Raw genomic sequence first — 16,419 nt, forward strand, 5'->3', positions numbered from 1 at the left:
TTACAAAAATGTAAATTATAATAGTTAATTGAATGTGAATAACACATATATAATAAACCACAATATGGTCTTCCAAAATTCTCATTTTCCAAGTAGTCTTTAAATGAAACTATACAACTAATCTTTCAAATATTGAATGTCTGTCAAGGTTCATATATTTTACTTAATGTTTAAGGAGAAATTTAAAAAGATATTCAATTTTTTAAGGATTATTTAACAAGTTTTTTAATACTTAAGGGATTATTCCTAAATAAGATAACAACACTTCAAGAACTAAATTAATGGTTCTCATTCTCTCTCTCTCTCACACAGACGCACAGGACACAGTTCACACTAGTCACTAAATTGGGTGATAGATGGATAATGTAATTTATTCCGAAATTGTCCTGAACTTTCTGAAAGTATGAAGTTCATTGTTCAAGCTCATCATTTCAAGATTCTTTTTTATGAACAGCAGTTTCTTACTGTCTCTTTTTTTCAACACTTCAAGTGTATTGAATCTGCATTATATTTTATATTTTTATATATTGTTTGTTTCCCTGACATTCTTTTTGCCATGTGGTCGTCAATTTGGTACTGAAATTATTATATTTAGGAAATTCGAATTTGAAAGTTGAACTATTAAGAAGGCACGGGCTCAGAAATGAAGAGAGATATCCGATAATTGAATTAATCTCACTATATAATGTCTTTCGACCCACAAGCCTCTTTCCTTGAACCAGAGAATCCAAATAACGGAAAGGAAGAAATGTAGAGCACACACTTCAACAGTTCACCTTTCCCAGAATCAAATAGTAATTAACTAACTAGGAACTGACAACAGAAATTGCTCTTCGTTGCAATCTCAAATTTTCGACTTTCAGTACTTCCAGTATGTAGAGCAAAATACACAAATGATCACTCTGATATGATACCAAGAGAAAGATAAGGTTCTCGAATAAGATGATCACGTGGAAATTGATCCTTTCTAACTTTTTTAAACTGGCCCTTCTATTGTTTGTATATTTAATAATTTGAACATATTAAAAATATAAAATCAATGCAATTGGACCCTCAGTTTTTATACCTGAAAAGGATATGTGCCCAAATATGCCAGAGCTCAGAAATCACAAAACCTCACGAGACACTTCATGCAATTAACAGAAATAGTGAATCTTTTGCATATACTTCACAGCACATCAAAGTACAAGGAAGCTAGTGTTGCGCCAATTCCCTTACTCTATCTGTACATGTAAATTATTAATAAGCGTAGAAGAAGATTTTACAGAAGACAAGAAAAACAAGAACACTTTATTAAACAACTGGTGCCTGCAATAACAAAAATCTAAACTACTAAAAAAAGAAAAAAAATAAATTACTAGGTGTGTAAACTACCCTAAAAAGGATTGGTGGATAAACACGTAAAAGCTTTGATTTATTTTGAGTCATCCTCCACCGGCTGATCGTAACTCCTCGAGAGCAACCTTGATCTCATTCTGCACCAATTCCAAACGCTTAGAATACACTTCCAGCTCCAAAATCTGTTGCCTCCTCCACTTCTCATCCGTCACCATTTCCCCAATGCCCAAATTCAATGAACTCAACGCCATTGGCATTTGCAAGGGATTCAAAGGAAACCCTCCTCCAACTCCAAAACCTCTTCCCCCAAAACCAAAACCACTTCCCAATCCCATGCCACCATTCACCAACTCCTTCAACACCGGCGACACGCAACTCCTCACCGTCTCTTCAATCAAGCCCTGTAAGCTATGCTTGTGGTTATAATTTTCATTATCTTTGTTGCTATTATTGTTACTATTGCCAATACCATTAGTATCCTTGTTCAACGCTGAACCGTCGTGGAACTCACGCTTCTCCGATCGAGGCCGCGACCGCTTCCGCGAGAGCGACGTCTTCGCCGAATGGCCGAAATTAGGGTTGGGATTGGGATTAGGGTTAGGGTTGATTTCGTCGTCGTCTTCGACGGGACCGGTGATTGGAGCGGCGTTGCTCCAGATCCTCCGCGAGATTTCGAAGGTGGCCCTGTCGTGAGGGCTCTTGAAGGAGAATTCCTTGCCATCGTTGATTTTGGTGATGACGTTGCGGTACTTCTTCTTCAGCCTTCGGAGCTTCTCGACGAGCTGGTTCTTGTTGAAACCGAGTTGAAGCTTCGACTTGATCTGGTCGTAGAACAAGGCGGTGTCGTTGTGGTGAGAGGATCCTCGCTGCGCCGTGTAGTCAAGAAACCCCTGCAAGAGCCCAATTTCGTCCTCGTCCGTCCACAGACGCTGGAACAATCGCCGCGAATCGTCCAGCGCCTTTTTCTCCTCGACTTGCTCCGTGCGCGGCCTCTTCGGCGAGGAATCGGCGACAACGATAGCAGTTGACGCGGTGCCGAGTGTTTGGGAGACGGCGGAACCGGGGGCAGCCAGGGTTATGGCTGCGAGGACGGAGTGAGAGGGTTCGGTTTCTTCATCGTCTAAAACGTCGTCGTCTTCGTCCTCCTCCTCTTCGTCCTCTTGTGTTTCGTCGTCGTCATCGAGATCTTCTTCAGGGAAAACGGCGTCGTTTAGATCGGATGCCATGGGCATTGGAGTTGAATTGGTTAGGCGAAGGGCGTAGTGGGTGCTTTCTTTCTTGCTTGTTTTCACGGGATTTGGTTGTTTTGTTTCGAAGGTGTCACTGTTTTTTCACTCACTCCTTGCCAATAAGAATTAGAATGAGAATCTGGGAGCTGGTTTATTAGGTACTGGACCAACCAACTTGCCCCACTTCATTTTCTTTATTGCTTAATTTAATACTATTTTTTTCTCAACTTTCTTTTTATCCCATTCCTCACTCAAATTTTCATTTCATATTTAACATACATGCATATGAATTTTACAAGCTTAAATATATTTTTACTTCTTATATTTATATATTTTAATTCACTTCTAAATTTAAAATATTTTAATTCTTAAATTTAAAAAATAAATAAATATTTTCATTTTAATTCATTTAATTGTGTTGAATGATTTTGATGTATCAAACATATTTTAGCATGATTTCGAATTATTTAGAACGTTTTGATATTTAGGTTCAATTATCAGTAAAATATTTGTTTAACAAATTTATAAAAGTTATTAGATTAAAAAAATATATTCATATACCACATGCATCACATCTTGGACAAAATCTAATTTCATTTTTACTTGAGGACTAACACTAACAGAATTGGACCAAAATTTTAGAGGATCAAGTTATATTTTTTTATATATAAATTATTCTTTTTACATAAAAAGAAATATTTTCTAAAATTATTTTCTCTATTCAAAATAATCTTATATGATAAAAAAAAATATAATAATATATATGAAGTGTAACATAAAGTTTATTAAGCAGAAGTTAAATTTAGTCATATTGTTTCTCAATCTTCTTTCAATGACTTAAAATCTTGAATAATTCAATAAGAACATTATAACTAAAGTTTGTTGCAATATAGATTATCATAATGCTTGTTATAAAAACTTTTAAAACCTATAAAGAAACACTCAAAAAAGTTAAAATATGTTGATGACAATCAACTCAATTACATGTAACAATGAAAATATTTGAGCCAGGTCATCTACCCATATTTACTAGACAACAGATAATATTCTAGATACATTTTATATGGACCCCATTTTATATAAGTCATTCGTATCTCATCAATTTGATTTGGTGGGTATTACAAAATTTGAAGACGTTTCTCCGGATCACGTTCTAAAGCATTTTCAAATTCATTATATATAACCTTAGGAATTTTAGAGAGTTGTTTTTCATTTTCTTCAACTTCTGGATTATCGTGAAGTTTCTCCAGTTTAGATAATATAGATGCATTTATTTCATCTTCATGACAAGCATTCCTCTTGAAAAAAGAATCAATTCTTCTATTCTTTATCATAATTTTTTGAATATAAATTTGTCATCTCTCACCTATTTAGGGAAATATAAAATTATGAATACCGCAAATTAAATATCAAAACCAAAAGTCAATATTTTAAGAAAAATGATTAGTTTCCCTTATCTTAAAGTATATTCCTAATATTGTTCTTCCCTTATACAACTTCAAAAGCTAAAATAGCTCTATCTACACAAAGAGAGTTTGATTAACAATTAGAGCATGATCATAAAGATATGTCCAGAGCGTACATACAAGAAGAAAATATATTGTTTCAAAATAAAAAAGGTAAAAAATGAATTTACTCAAAAAAAAGACTTGTTCGGTCCAAAATTCCTTAACTCTTCAATTTTGCTGTGATGCCGTTTGATTTTGGAAATGATAAGAGATTGATGGTAAAAATTGGAATGAAAAGAAAAATAGAGAAAAAAGAAGTAGATAGAGATACCAAAAAGAAAGAAATCAAATAAAAAAGCAAAATAAATGACTAACATAAAGAAAAAACGTGATTTTTAAATTTAAATAAAACTTTTTAAAACTAAATTATATAAATAATATAATAATATATAAATATTATATATATATATATATATATATAATATCGGAGAATTGCATCTTTCCGTTACACTTAAATTCCCGCCTAGAACTAAAAATATATTTAACTCAACCAAACAATTCAAATAATTTTTATATTGTTATGATATTTTTGAGATAGCAAGTATTAACATTTCATCATTAATGCGATATGTATGTTATGAAATTATTGTTCATTATATAAGTTAGTATCTTTTTATATTTGTTATTTTAATGATTAAATGGTGATTTTTTTACGATAAAAAACATTTATTATTTGATTTTAATCTTCTAAATATTTCTATTATGGTTATTCTTGTAAATTTTCCTTGAAGTTTTGTTCTCTCGCTGCTTAAAAATAAAGTTTCGTGTTTCTAACTTACTATATTGCATATCTCAATACTTGTTAGAGGTAATATTATATATATATATATATATATATATATATATATATATATATATATATATATATATATATATATATATATATATATATATATATATATATATATATATGGGATGCATTATTTTTATAATATAAATCTTTTTTAAAATAATTTGATTGAATGATGGCCAATAAAATATAGAATAAAATTTTTAAAGGAACATAGATATAATAGTTTATGATTGATAGTGGGAATAAAGGAATTTGTAGTTTATTAAAATGGTGTACTTTTATTGCAAATTAAAATAATCAATTTATAGGGTGAGATTTCAGTCCTCTTGATTCTCATAATTAGATATTCTCAAGGTTAATGTTCTTCTCAGTTTTGCATTTCGTGTGCTATCATCATAGTTAGCAAAGAAATTTACCTTTTGAATATTTTGAACTTAAAATATCCTTTTTATTTTATTTTCTCTTTGTATTATTTAATTTCTTTTCCTTACTATATACTTCTTTTATTTTAGAATATTTCATCCATATATGGAACTTTAATTTATTATAAAAAAGTATTTAATTATTATAGAAAAATAAGTATCCTAAAATTTTAAAATAGTAGTTTAGTTGTGAATTTGGGTTATAGAATAAATGGTTCCTTGGAGTTTGATGGGTATTTATTCCACAGAAGCTATAGAAGATAAAAGGTAGGAATTCCATGATTTTGAAATGGTTGAGTGTGTATCTCTATCTAAATCCAGCTGGCGTGGGGATGAACGTTGAAACTTCAAACTCCTGCTTTTAGATTTGTTCCCTTCCCAAGCCATTCACATGTTCCGTTCACGTAATCAACTACCAAATACCCCCTACCTCTCTTTCTTGGCAAAATCACAAAAATGGTACCATTATTTTTTTAAATTATCAAAATGATGTAAGTTTTAAAAAAATTATAAAAATGGCAAGTCTTTCTAGTTTACTATGATTTTAATGTGAAAGAAATCGTACTTTGATATGGTTTTTGACAAATTCAAGTGAAGTCGTATCAGTTTAATACGACCTAAGTACAATATAAATTTTATTTTTAATTTTAATTGAAAATGTGTTATTTTGATACCACTAATTTAGTAAATCAAAATTATATCGAGCTAGAATGATTTTCTCATAATAAAATTGTACCAAATTGATATGACATGGTTATTTTTGTAGTTTCTTTAAACTTGCATTATTTTCTTTTAATTAAAATCATATTCTTAAATGTGGTACGTGGGATCAAAGGAAAATAATCCAAACTTTGTCAAATACATAAAAATGTATCTAATTTAATATATAAATATGGTACTTATATTTATCAAAATTTATTACCTTCTTAAAATTATTTATTTTGTATAAAATTATATATAAAATCAAGCATGATAATAAATAAATAGTATATATATATATATATATATATATATATATATATATATATATATAACGTAATGTTTATTTTATCCGTAACACATATTGAGATTATAAATTGAATTAATATAAAAAAAATGGCTAAATATCAGATGTTTCTCAAGGTTGACTATGATTGTTCTTGTCAAGAGAGAAAAATCCCGATAAGCTAAAACAGAAAAAAGTGTATATCACTTGTGTTACTGTTCAAAGCTTTCTTTATGTTCATTGTCTTCCAACTCCTTCAATTTCTTGCCATTTGAAACCTCTCTTTAACTTGACACCTTGTCTTCAATGTACTCATTCATTTCATCATTCTTCACGTGTCCTGAAAGGTTACTCAATTATTAACATTAAAAATCTATGCTCTACTAAGTCGGAATATTAAACTTAACAATCCAAACAGCATTATACAAATCCAATCGATATTAGACCTAATACCATAATAATTGAATAATAAAAGTGTAAATGAATATTAAGTTTACATATTTTACATAATAATCGAAAAATATTAAGTTTACTAACATAATGTAAATGAATCTGCGTCAATTAGATTTGATTGATTGAATGACACTGACGGTGTACAAGCATCAAATTCTAATCCTAATAGTAAAAGCTATTTTATTATTCGAAAATTTCTATTGTTGCTTATCAGAGTCATATTCGAAAAATTGAAGCAAAATTAAAATTCATTCTTCTCTCAAACTTTTAATATATTTTGATTTTCTTACTTTAATATGAAAAAATATAATCTTTACGATTCAACTAATTTATATTTTTATTAATGTGTCAATTCAAATGTCAATGTATAACGTTCTCTAATACAGTCACAAAAATTAACGTCATTGATCATGATCCATGAATCAATCCTAGCTCATCCCTCAATAAACTCTTTTAAGGGGCCTCAATTGAAGGGTCATAAAAAAGTTTAAGTCTTCAAAGTCCATTCTTAAGTGGGTTAGAGTTAGAGCTAAGATGAGTTTAGTTTCTTTATAAGACTTTAACTAGCTCTTAAAGACAATACTTTTAACTTGAGTCATATATCGAGTCGGGTCATCTTGGGTCGGCCTAGGCCAAATGTTGAGACAAATTGTTTTAGACAGAAATTTGAGAAAGGCTAACTCAGACCAAAGGTTGAGATGGGCTAACTCGGGTCAAAGGTTAAGATGGGCCCAAAACTAGACAGACCAGACCTAGCCAAAGGTCGAGAAAGGTCGACTTGGGCCGAAGAACAGGACAGGCTGGCCAAGCCTAAAGGTTGAGAGTGGACGACCTAGGTAGATGGTTGAGACAGGCTAGCCCGGGCCGAATATCAAAACGAATCGAAGGATGAGACCAGGTCAAAGATCAAGATGTGTCAGCTTAGGCCAAAGGTCGAGATAAGCAGTCTTGGGCTGAAGGTCAAGATAACCTCAGTCGAATTTCGTTTGAGTTGATCCTGGCTAAAATTTAGGCAACTCTGCTCTGACCGAAATCCAGGTGACTCCGTCCCGACATAATTTCGGTTGATTTCGCCTCGACTGAAATTTTAACTCAATCAAATCCAACCAAATTTCGGTCGAGTCAGTCTCGATCAAATTTTGGCCAAGTTAAACCCAACTGAATTTCGGTCGAGTCAGTCCTGGTTGAAAATTTACCCAATCAGTCGAGTCGTCCGCAATCGAAATTTGGCCAAATTTTGCTCAGTGGGTCTCAGCCAAAATTTGACCAAATTCAGATGAGTCGGCCTCGATCGAAATTCAATCTAGTTGACCCCAACCCGAATTCGATGCCATAATTAGCTAAAGGTCGGAATAGGTGGGTCTAGATCGAAGGTCGAGATGGTTGGCCAGGTCGAATGTCAAGACTAGATGGCTTGACTTAGGTCGAAGGTCGACTCAGACCAACCCAAGCTGAAGTTCGAAATGGGACTGCCTATACTAAAGGTCAAGATGGGCTGACCGGGTTGTAGATTGACCCTAATCGGTTCAGTTGAAGGTCAAAACAAGTCTATTGAGACCAAAGCTTGAGACTAACTAGTTTAAAGAGAAGGTGTAATAAAATATATTAAAAAGATTAATATTTTTTTCATGTTTAAAAAGAAATTCAATGTGTTTGCCTTGACTTACAAGACTTTTGTGAATATTTTGGTCTTATAAGCTTTTTTAATGGAAAACATTTTGACTCTATGAATTTTTTTTACTCCAACCCATGTTAATCAAGACCACGAGACCAAATTTTATGAATGAGCCAAGACAACTCTAAAAGCATGTCTCTTCATAGTTAATCTCCCATGTTAAATATGTGCCAAACCTTTTTCATTTCTCACCATATATTACAGGAAATGTGGGAAAACATAATCATAACTTGTCCTAAAAGTAGTTTCCTTCGCTACTGGTCATTGTCTTTGGAAAAAGCTCTAACGGATTTTCATTTTTGTAGTATCTTTATATTTGTTCTTTAACCACTTGGACGTTAAAATCACTCGGTGGTCACCACCACCACCATTACACGCATATTTTATAACATATAACAAATTTGTAAACTACATTTTACAATTCTATTTGTTTCCGGTATTTCTTCCATTAATCAACTATATATATTATTAATCACGTGATTTTTCAACAGTATTCTTATCACGCATTTTATTGGGCAAGGATAAGCATGCATCCCATTTTAGGGTTATGTAGGTAGAAAAACAGAAGATCAGTGGTGTAATTCAAAAAGACATCAAATATGATAATTGACGTAACCGAAAAGGAAAAGAAAAATGAGGAGAATGAAAGAGCAAGTCGATGCATATTTACAGTTATCCCTGTTTATTATATGTTTTTGTAAAAATATGCAGAAATTCTAAAAGAAAGTAATTCAAGTAATTCAAGTAAGTTTATAGAAATAACATAAGTTTTATTTTAGGTAAATTGATTGGTTCAGTTAACAACCTTTAAAAAGGAAGCGTGGCAAACTCATAATGTGTTTTTTCAGCTGAATTCGGATTATGCGTATGAGAATATACAGGAAGATATTTCTCCTCTTATTAGAGTGGATGTTATAGGCATTCATTCTATTGATAGTAAATCCACATATGCCATGAACGAACCAACGGCTACATTGATACTCTAATATGCGGAAAAAGGAAGTGTGGTGTCTCAAAAATGCTTTCCCCGTTGGTTTCTTGGTTCTTGTCTCCTTCTTCCTCCTCGTCCGAAGAAGAAGAAGAAAACCTTGACATTAACACTCATAATAATCACACTAAGAATCAAAACCAACAAAACTTCAATACACAAGATGATGATAATGACCAATATCTTAGCTCATGCGATGTGGATGACACCATTCCCGTTGCTCTCGCCGTTCCCAGTGCCAGCCCTGCCGTGACGGTGGCCTTTCCGGCCGACGATGAAAGAAGCACGGTTCCCGGCACCACCGCCACTGCCACCACATTTGTAACACGCTCAAAAGGGCAGTGCTCCAACAAGTATTCGGGCATGGTGAGACAGTATCAGAGGCTGTGGACGAAACAGGACGAGAAGGAACTGCTAAAGGGATACCTTGATTACATTAAGCAGCATGGGAGGACAACCACCACCCTCCAAAACGACGTAGCCTCGTTGTATGATCACGTGAGGCCAAAACTGAACGTCGATTTCAACAGGAATCAGCTTGTTGAGAAGCTGCGTAGACTAAAGAGGAAGCACAAATTGGCTTTGAACAAGGAGGTTCCCTTTAGGAACCTCCAGGAACAGGCCATTTTCGAAATTTCAAACAAGATTTGGGGCAATGACACTGATATCCTATTAGACCAAGAGTCTTTGGATGGTGATGCGTCAGGACGCACTCCTGAAAGTCGTTACCTTGGTGGCAACGTTAAGGTGAAGATTGATCAACTTGACAACTTTGATGAAATAGACGAGAGAGTGCCAAAGCGGTTAAGGCTAGATGATGCAGAAGATGTGAACAGAACAAATGAACATAACAATGGTGGTAGCAGCCTACAGGGCTTCATTGAGGAGACCATGAGGTCCTGTTTCTCTCCATTGCTGAAGGAAATGTTGGAGGAAGTAAACCAAGAGCCACCTCCTGGGTCGGTGCCAATTCCATTGCCGCTATATCCTGAGGAAGTGGATCATGAGCAATGGAGAAAACGAGGGATTTTGGAGCTGGAGGTGTATTCGAAGAGGTTGGAGTTGTTGCAGGATCAGATCAAGGCTAGATTGGAGGAAATGCGATCTAGACAGGAGGTGTATGATAAAACTTCTCCAGAATGTGCAGAAACAGCTTGTGCTTTATCCAACACCAACAACTTCAACGAATAGTAATATCTCTATCAATTCTGTAATGTCTGTGGTAAACAAGAAATTTAATTATATGTATCTGTGGAATATATAGATGACAAGCTTAGATTCTTGTGCATGATAGGTTGTCATCATTTGTATATTCAGTACATTAATTTATAAGCCCAATCGCCTCGTCATCTGTTTTGAACAACCTTTACCTCCTCCTACGCAAGTCTCCAATAATTAAACATGTCATTCATGAAGTTAACATATCTATAATCATTTGCAGCGCCTTAAGAAAACAGATCATTCATAAATTTAACATATAAATGGCCATCTGCAATGCCTTAAGCAAACAGAATGAATGAACTAATGAATGCCTTCATAAAGTTACGTAAACTTTGTATTTCTTGAATTTATGAATGTAGTTATAGTAAGAAATTGAATTTTTTCCTGAACAATTGTATCTTGTGTTCACTTTTAATTAGAAAACTAAACCAAATCAGTACAGAGTAAACTTCTCTTTTGTCTTCTCAAATACTTGTTCTGCAATAACAGCACCGCTACCATCTGCTTTTTTTATCTCTAACTGGGCCTTCTGATAAAAACCCGTGCCCCTCAGTGCATCGGCAATGAAATCATCAAATCCAATTGCTATTGCAGCTTCTGCTTTAGCTCCGTAAACCAATCTCTGTTCGATGCCAACAGAATGAACAATTGCATCATTTTAATAAAAAACTACTGAAACATGTGGTGAGAGGAAAATATGAATGATGTAGTTGGCTCACCTTTATTCTTGAAAGATGAATAGCACCAAAGCACATTGGACAGGGCTCACAAGAAGCATAGATTTCACAGTCAGCAAGTTCAATTTGATTCAGCTTTTGACAAGCCTACAGATGATAGCCAGTTATACAACACGAGGTCCTAAATGATGTATATTAAGAAAATAAGTAGACAAGTGATATGGAGTTTGTTTGGAAGAAACTGCTTCATGAACACTTTGGGGAGAGAAAAATAAGACGAAAAAAATGGAATTAATTGACCACAAGCTAAAATTAACTTAAGTATAAGTTAAAAAACAGATTTTGGAGAAGCTAACAGAAAATAACTTAAAAATTAGTTCATGCATAAACTATTTTTCACTAAGGGAGAAGTTGATATCATTTTCTTTCACATTTTTCTCTCTCCTAAGTGTTCACAAAAAATATGTTTCCATAAAGACCCTTGTTCAAGAAGTTAAAAGTGGTACGGGATATAAAATAATCAAATCCCTTACATACATAATAGACTACTATATATATATAGATATATACACACACACATACACACACTGTGATGAAGGGAGTCAAGTGACCTGCTTTTAAAGTTACAGCAAACAATGTAAACTCTCAGCAACTTCAACTCACAACTTCAAGGTATCAAAAGGTGTTTTCAAAACGTTTGAGATCCAAGTATGTCAGAGACAGCTAGAGCAAATAATAGATTATTGCAATATAACATTAAAGAATGCTCAAACTACAAGTTATTTGTTTTGATACTTCAATTGGGAAAGAAAAGAAAAACACTTATAACTTTATCTTGTTTAATACGCCAGGTTATACACATCCAGTAACATGATGCCTGTTTAAACAATTTTTTGCCACACTTCATGAACGTAGGAATGGACAAGGAAAGAACTCAATCTGACTAATAACTTCAGGAATAGTACAATCAACTCCTCACTTAATCAAGTCCCATATTGGAAGCCAAATGGTAGAATATAATATCAAGGTTGCAATTCCCTGATGTTTGTTTCATCCACCACTCTTGATTCATGCTATAAACCTCAGATTTCAAAAATGAAGAAAATTCTAAATGAAAAGAATAAGAAACCTCTCTTATAGCAGTAACCTCAGCATGGGCAGTTGGATCAGTGTTTCTTAAAACCATGTTATGACAGCTTACAACTATTTCATCATTCCGAACAACAACAGCACCAAAAGGGCCTCCATCGCCACATTCAACTCCCTTATATGCTTCTTCAACTGCCTTTGTTAGGAATTTGTGGTCTCTATCCTGTACAGCTGGTATACCAAGAGAATATAATGTTCGGAAAAAAAAAAGAGCAGAAAGGAGCTAGGGAGTAGCAACAGAAATAGTTTCATACCTTCTTGATGACCAGGAAATGCAGAAGCAACAGAAATAGTTTCATCTTTGACTTCCAACACTATATATAAAAAAGCCAGTATCAAACAGTCAGATCCTTCCATCTATAGAAGCAAAACCAACAAAGAGCGTTATTATACTAAAATCTCTAATGTTCAATAAGAAAAATGGACTTTAGAACGGACAGGTACTGAAGAAAAAGGCGAGTAAGAAAACTGATTTGGAAAACAAAATACTCATTTGTTTATATATTATTAAAGCACACATACAAGTGAGAAGCCCGTGACTCCTCCTGAGTAGCTAAATCTAAGTATACTTCAAAAATCACAACTTAACAAGACTTGGGGTCAATTTTCTTAAGAATATTTCAGCTTATGCATACACCCCACCTCTTGTATTAACTGAATTGAACACGTTTGAAATTTGGATTAGAAAAATTGGATTGTGTTTTGCCTTTGAAATTGGTTAAGTCCTGTTCCTGGCTCTTAGATTACAGAAAGCAGCTTCCTTGACTAATGTTTTGACTAATGTAAACACTTAATCTGGTTTTATGTTATCCCCAATGAAAGGAGGATCTGTTGGGTCTATCTTTAATTACTAAGCATGATAAGGGAAACAGTGGAAGAAGCAAAAGGCTATAATCATGAAGAATCTTACCATTGGCAGTGGCATTAGCAGCAGAAGTAGTGTCGTCCATGATGGTAAAGGGATCTGAGGAAGAGAAGAAGAAAAGGAGGGAATATAGAAATAGGAAGAGAAGGGAAGACACGGAGAAAGGAAAGGACTAAAATGTTAGTTTTATCATCCCATCTAGTTTTGGAGTCACCCACCAAAAGCCTTACACGCAATCTAAATTTGCTTCACTGGATGGATCCATTGCTTAACTCCAACACCGTTTTTCACCTCTTTCCTACTTTTTTTTTTTTTTTCATTTGCTTTCATAGAAATTTAGTTTTTCTTACTATTTTCCATTTTTTGTTTTTATTTTCTTACAATTATTTTCTTTATATTACAAAACGATCAATTTGTTTTCTATTTATTACGGTTTTACATAATTATGCAGGAAACCGACAAAATAAATGAAAGAAGTTAGTTTTAGATGTTATAATACAAATATTTAGAAATAGGAAAGAAATTAAAAAAAATGATATATTTGTAATTAAAATTTAAAATAAAAAATGACACTGGAAATGAAAAACATAATGAATATACTGGCTGATAATATATATATATATATATATATATATATATAACAATGGTAATAAAATTTTATATTATTGGTAAACCAGCAAAGCGGGAGAAAAAGCTAATTTGTTGGATGAGCTCAATCTCGTTGATGGGAAGAGATTTGGTGGAAAGAAAGAACTTTTTACAATATTATCTCTCCATTGAACCTGTTCTGTTTTTGTGGATAATGAGTAAAAGCAAGAGATAAAATGGAATCGATCCATACATTTCAGAAAATAATGAATTGGTTTCATGCTAAAATGTAAAGTAAAACGTTTGGATCTACCTTTACTAGAGGACCCATAGTCGGTGCCTTTGTCCTCAGAAACTTCCGGTTGCCCATTCATATTTTATTCCACCCCACTCCAAAGGCAGTTCACTTACCCTCTCTTTTTTCTCCAAAAGAGAGTTTCTCCTCCGAACCTACTAGGCACTCTTCGTCCAAGTAAGTTTAGCTCAAGCTTTCATATTATTCTCCTTTTCCAGTTCAGATGCTTTAGGTTATGTCATGAGGGCTCATTGGGATCTCACTTTCTGTCTGTGTTTACATTTCAGCTCCTTAAGTTGTTATAGGTCCTGGTCAGGTTCTTTAAGTCAGATTTCAATTTAAAGATAAGGGAAGCTAGGGTTTAAAGATTCTTATAAATATTGCATGTTTTAAGTTCTGTTTCATGGTTGAGATGCATGTTTGATGTTTGTGTGGGTATGAAAATAAACTGAATGTTGCTTGGTATTGTTTGAATCTGGCTTGCATGCGTGAACAGTGGTGAAACTTGATATTCTCGCCCAAGCAAGCAAGTCTCGCCTAAGCGAGAGTGACAGAAACTCACTTCTTGTTTCTGCTCGAGTTGTCGCTTAGGCGGTGAGCTTCCGTTGAGTGACAAGTAATCTCGCTCAGGCGAGAAGGTCTCGCTTAAGCGAGAATTCGTAAAAACCTGTCGTGCTCACTATTCGAGCTCTCGCTCAAGCTAGCATGCCTAGCTTAAGCGAGATCACTCTGTCGCTTGAGCGAGGACTCCTAGCTTGAGCGAAATTGGTGCATGGACGTGCTTTAATGTTGTTTTTTTCTCTGAATTGGGTGATGTCTCCATGATTAATTCGTTTATTTTTTCTATAGTATGAAGTATGTATGTTTTATGCAATGTGATAATACTGTTATATGTTGTGTTTGGCATGAAATGAAACATGAATTGGCTGGTTGGTTGTTCATTGGCATGAGAATATAATGCTTGAGATAACATGTGGTTGTGGTATGAACTAGACGTAATTCCATGAGTTTCTCGACGAGACTTCATGCTGGTTTTGTAGTGTATATATAATTAGATAAGGATTCAAGCAAGGTTGCATCCTGAAACTCTAAAGAATCAGTCAGTCTCACATAGAGCAAACTGATTCAAGTAGCAAGAGTAGTAGGAGGTCCTAGTCTTTAGCAGGATAATGGCTCTAGATGATCATGGGCTAACCTTGCGCGTGGTAGGGTGAAACTCATTGGCAATGACTCTGCAGAGCAGTAGAGGTCATCACAAATGCCAACATTTAGTGAATCTGATCTTTTTATATTTATGCAGATAATTGAGTCAGAGGTCTTGCATGGTTGCCATTACATGCACCGTATGTATGCTTACTAAATGATTTGTTTATAATCTGCTTAAGAAATGACCTACTCAATTGTATGATAAAAATATCTTTTTATTTCTAACTTACCCTTTCTCTCTGTGTTATGTTTTTCATATAACTTTTCCTTTTTGCAATGATCACCAATTTTTTAGTGTGAGCAGATGTGGAAACTCCTAGGGGTCACCATGCAGATGAGGATGTTGCTGTGTAGTCTAGCCCTTGTGTTGGATTTTGGCTCACTATTGAGCCCCTTTTGAAGAACAATGTTATCTTGTAATTTCTTACTATGTGAGCAAACTCCTAGATTTAAATTATTCTGTTTAAATTATGTTCATGGCATCGTGTTGTGTCTTTGAAATTTTTTTCCCCTTTCCGTATATTTGGGATAACTATCATAACTGTAATGACCAACCATTTATACTTTATGTCTCGTGCTTTGTAGTATTATAATTATGCGATGCTTTATTTATTATAAATTTATCTATAAAATGAGATGTCACAATAATAATAATAATAATAATTAAAATATATTAATTTTAACTATAAGGGCAAAATTATGATCTTACATTTTAATTTATTAAAACTTTATTTTCTATCTATCCCATCATTCAGATCACTCATAAATTTTTACAAACTTTATCTCTAAATTTACTCAATTTCCCTCTCAAATCTCTAAAAAAAATAACACACACCTCACCCTGTGATTCACTTAAATTTATGATTTCATTCTCCCTCATATTAATCTCCGCATAGTGTTGCAAATGTAGTGAATTTGCTTTTTGTATTCACTTACAATTATTTGAGCAGATCGAGGAAAAAAGATCCGCAGGATGATATGAATTTGCAACTCACACCGAAGAGGAGATTTGAAGGTGAAAGTTGTA

General features: G+C 33.7%; 3 protein-coding genes and 1 long non-coding RNA gene across 5 annotated transcripts; 2 read left to right on the top strand and 2 right to left on the bottom strand.

Annotated features, from left to right (window-relative positions):
• Window positions 1-1,136: 1,136 nt before the first annotated feature.
• Window positions 1,137-2,734, bottom strand: LOC114192319 (putative transcription factor At3g04930). The gene has a single exon (XM_028082009.2). It carries the CDS (start codon window positions 2,568-2,570, stop codon window positions 1,425-1,427), a length of 1,146 nt encoding a protein of 381 aa, XP_027937810.1. The 5' UTR covers window positions 2,571-2,734; the 3' UTR covers window positions 1,137-1,424.
• Window positions 2,735-9,367: 6,633 nt separating this feature from the next.
• LOC114191345 (putative transcription factor At5g28040) lies at window positions 9,368-10,760 on the top strand. The gene has a single exon (XM_028080515.2). The coding sequence runs from the start codon at window positions 9,422-9,424 to the stop codon at window positions 10,580-10,582; it is 1,161 nt and encodes a 386-aa protein (XP_027936316.1). The 5' UTR covers window positions 9,368-9,421; the 3' UTR covers window positions 10,583-10,760.
• A 160-nt stretch (window positions 10,761-10,920) lies between these two features.
• On the bottom strand, window positions 10,921-13,567 carry LOC114192268 (guanosine deaminase-like). 2 transcript variants are annotated; one of them, XM_028081930.2, is made up of 5 exons: window positions 13,349-13,567; window positions 12,693-12,752; window positions 12,419-12,609; window positions 11,332-11,436; window positions 10,921-11,234 (listed from the first exon to the last, which is right to left on the bottom strand). In XM_028081930.2, exons 1-5 carry the CDS (start codon window positions 13,386-13,388, stop codon window positions 11,046-11,048), a joined length of 585 nt encoding a protein of 194 aa, XP_027937731.1. In that variant the 5' UTR covers window positions 13,389-13,567; the 3' UTR covers window positions 10,921-11,045. The 2 variants fall into 2 exon arrangements, with proteins under 2 accessions (XP_027937731.1, XP_027937730.1); XM_028081929.2 differs by having other exon boundaries at window positions 12,693-12,795; window positions 13,349-13,560.
• Window positions 13,568-13,948: 381 nt separating this feature from the next.
• LOC114192623 (uncharacterized) lies at window positions 13,949-15,960 on the top strand. Its single transcript, XR_003606123.2, has 2 exons — window positions 13,949-14,363; window positions 15,697-15,960. It is a non-coding gene; the product is annotated as an uncharacterized LOC114192623 (long non-coding RNA).
• The last annotated feature ends 459 nt before the right edge of the window (window positions 15,961-16,419 follow it).

The sequence above is a fragment of the Vigna unguiculata genome, chromosome 7 (genome assembly GCF_037176805.1).
Source record: "Vigna unguiculata cultivar grain cowpea cultivar isolate G323 ecotype 2 chromosome 7, ASM3717680v1, whole genome shotgun sequence".
In the NCBI taxonomy this organism is placed as follows: domain Eukaryota; kingdom Viridiplantae; phylum Streptophyta; class Magnoliopsida; order Fabales; family Fabaceae; genus Vigna; species Vigna unguiculata.

Bases quoted from the DNA above. Each gene is read 5' to 3' on its own strand.
- LOC114191345 (XM_028080515.2), top strand. From the start codon at position 9,422: ATGCTTTCCCCGTTGGTTTCTTGGTTCTTGTCTCCTTCTTCCTCCTCG.
- LOC114192319 (XM_028082009.2), bottom strand. From the start codon at position 2,570: ATGCCCATGGCATCCGATCTAAACGACGCCGTTTTCCCTGAAGAAGAT.
- LOC114192268 (XM_028081929.2), bottom strand. The intron at 11,437-12,418 runs GTTTCTTATTCT...TATCATCTGTAG, and splicing joins AGGTTACTGCTATAAGAGAG to GCTTGTCAAAAGCTGAATCA. The intron at 11,235-11,331 runs GTGAGCCAACTA...GGCATCGAACAG, and splicing joins TTCATCTTTCAAGAATAAAG to AGATTGGTTTACGGAGCTAA.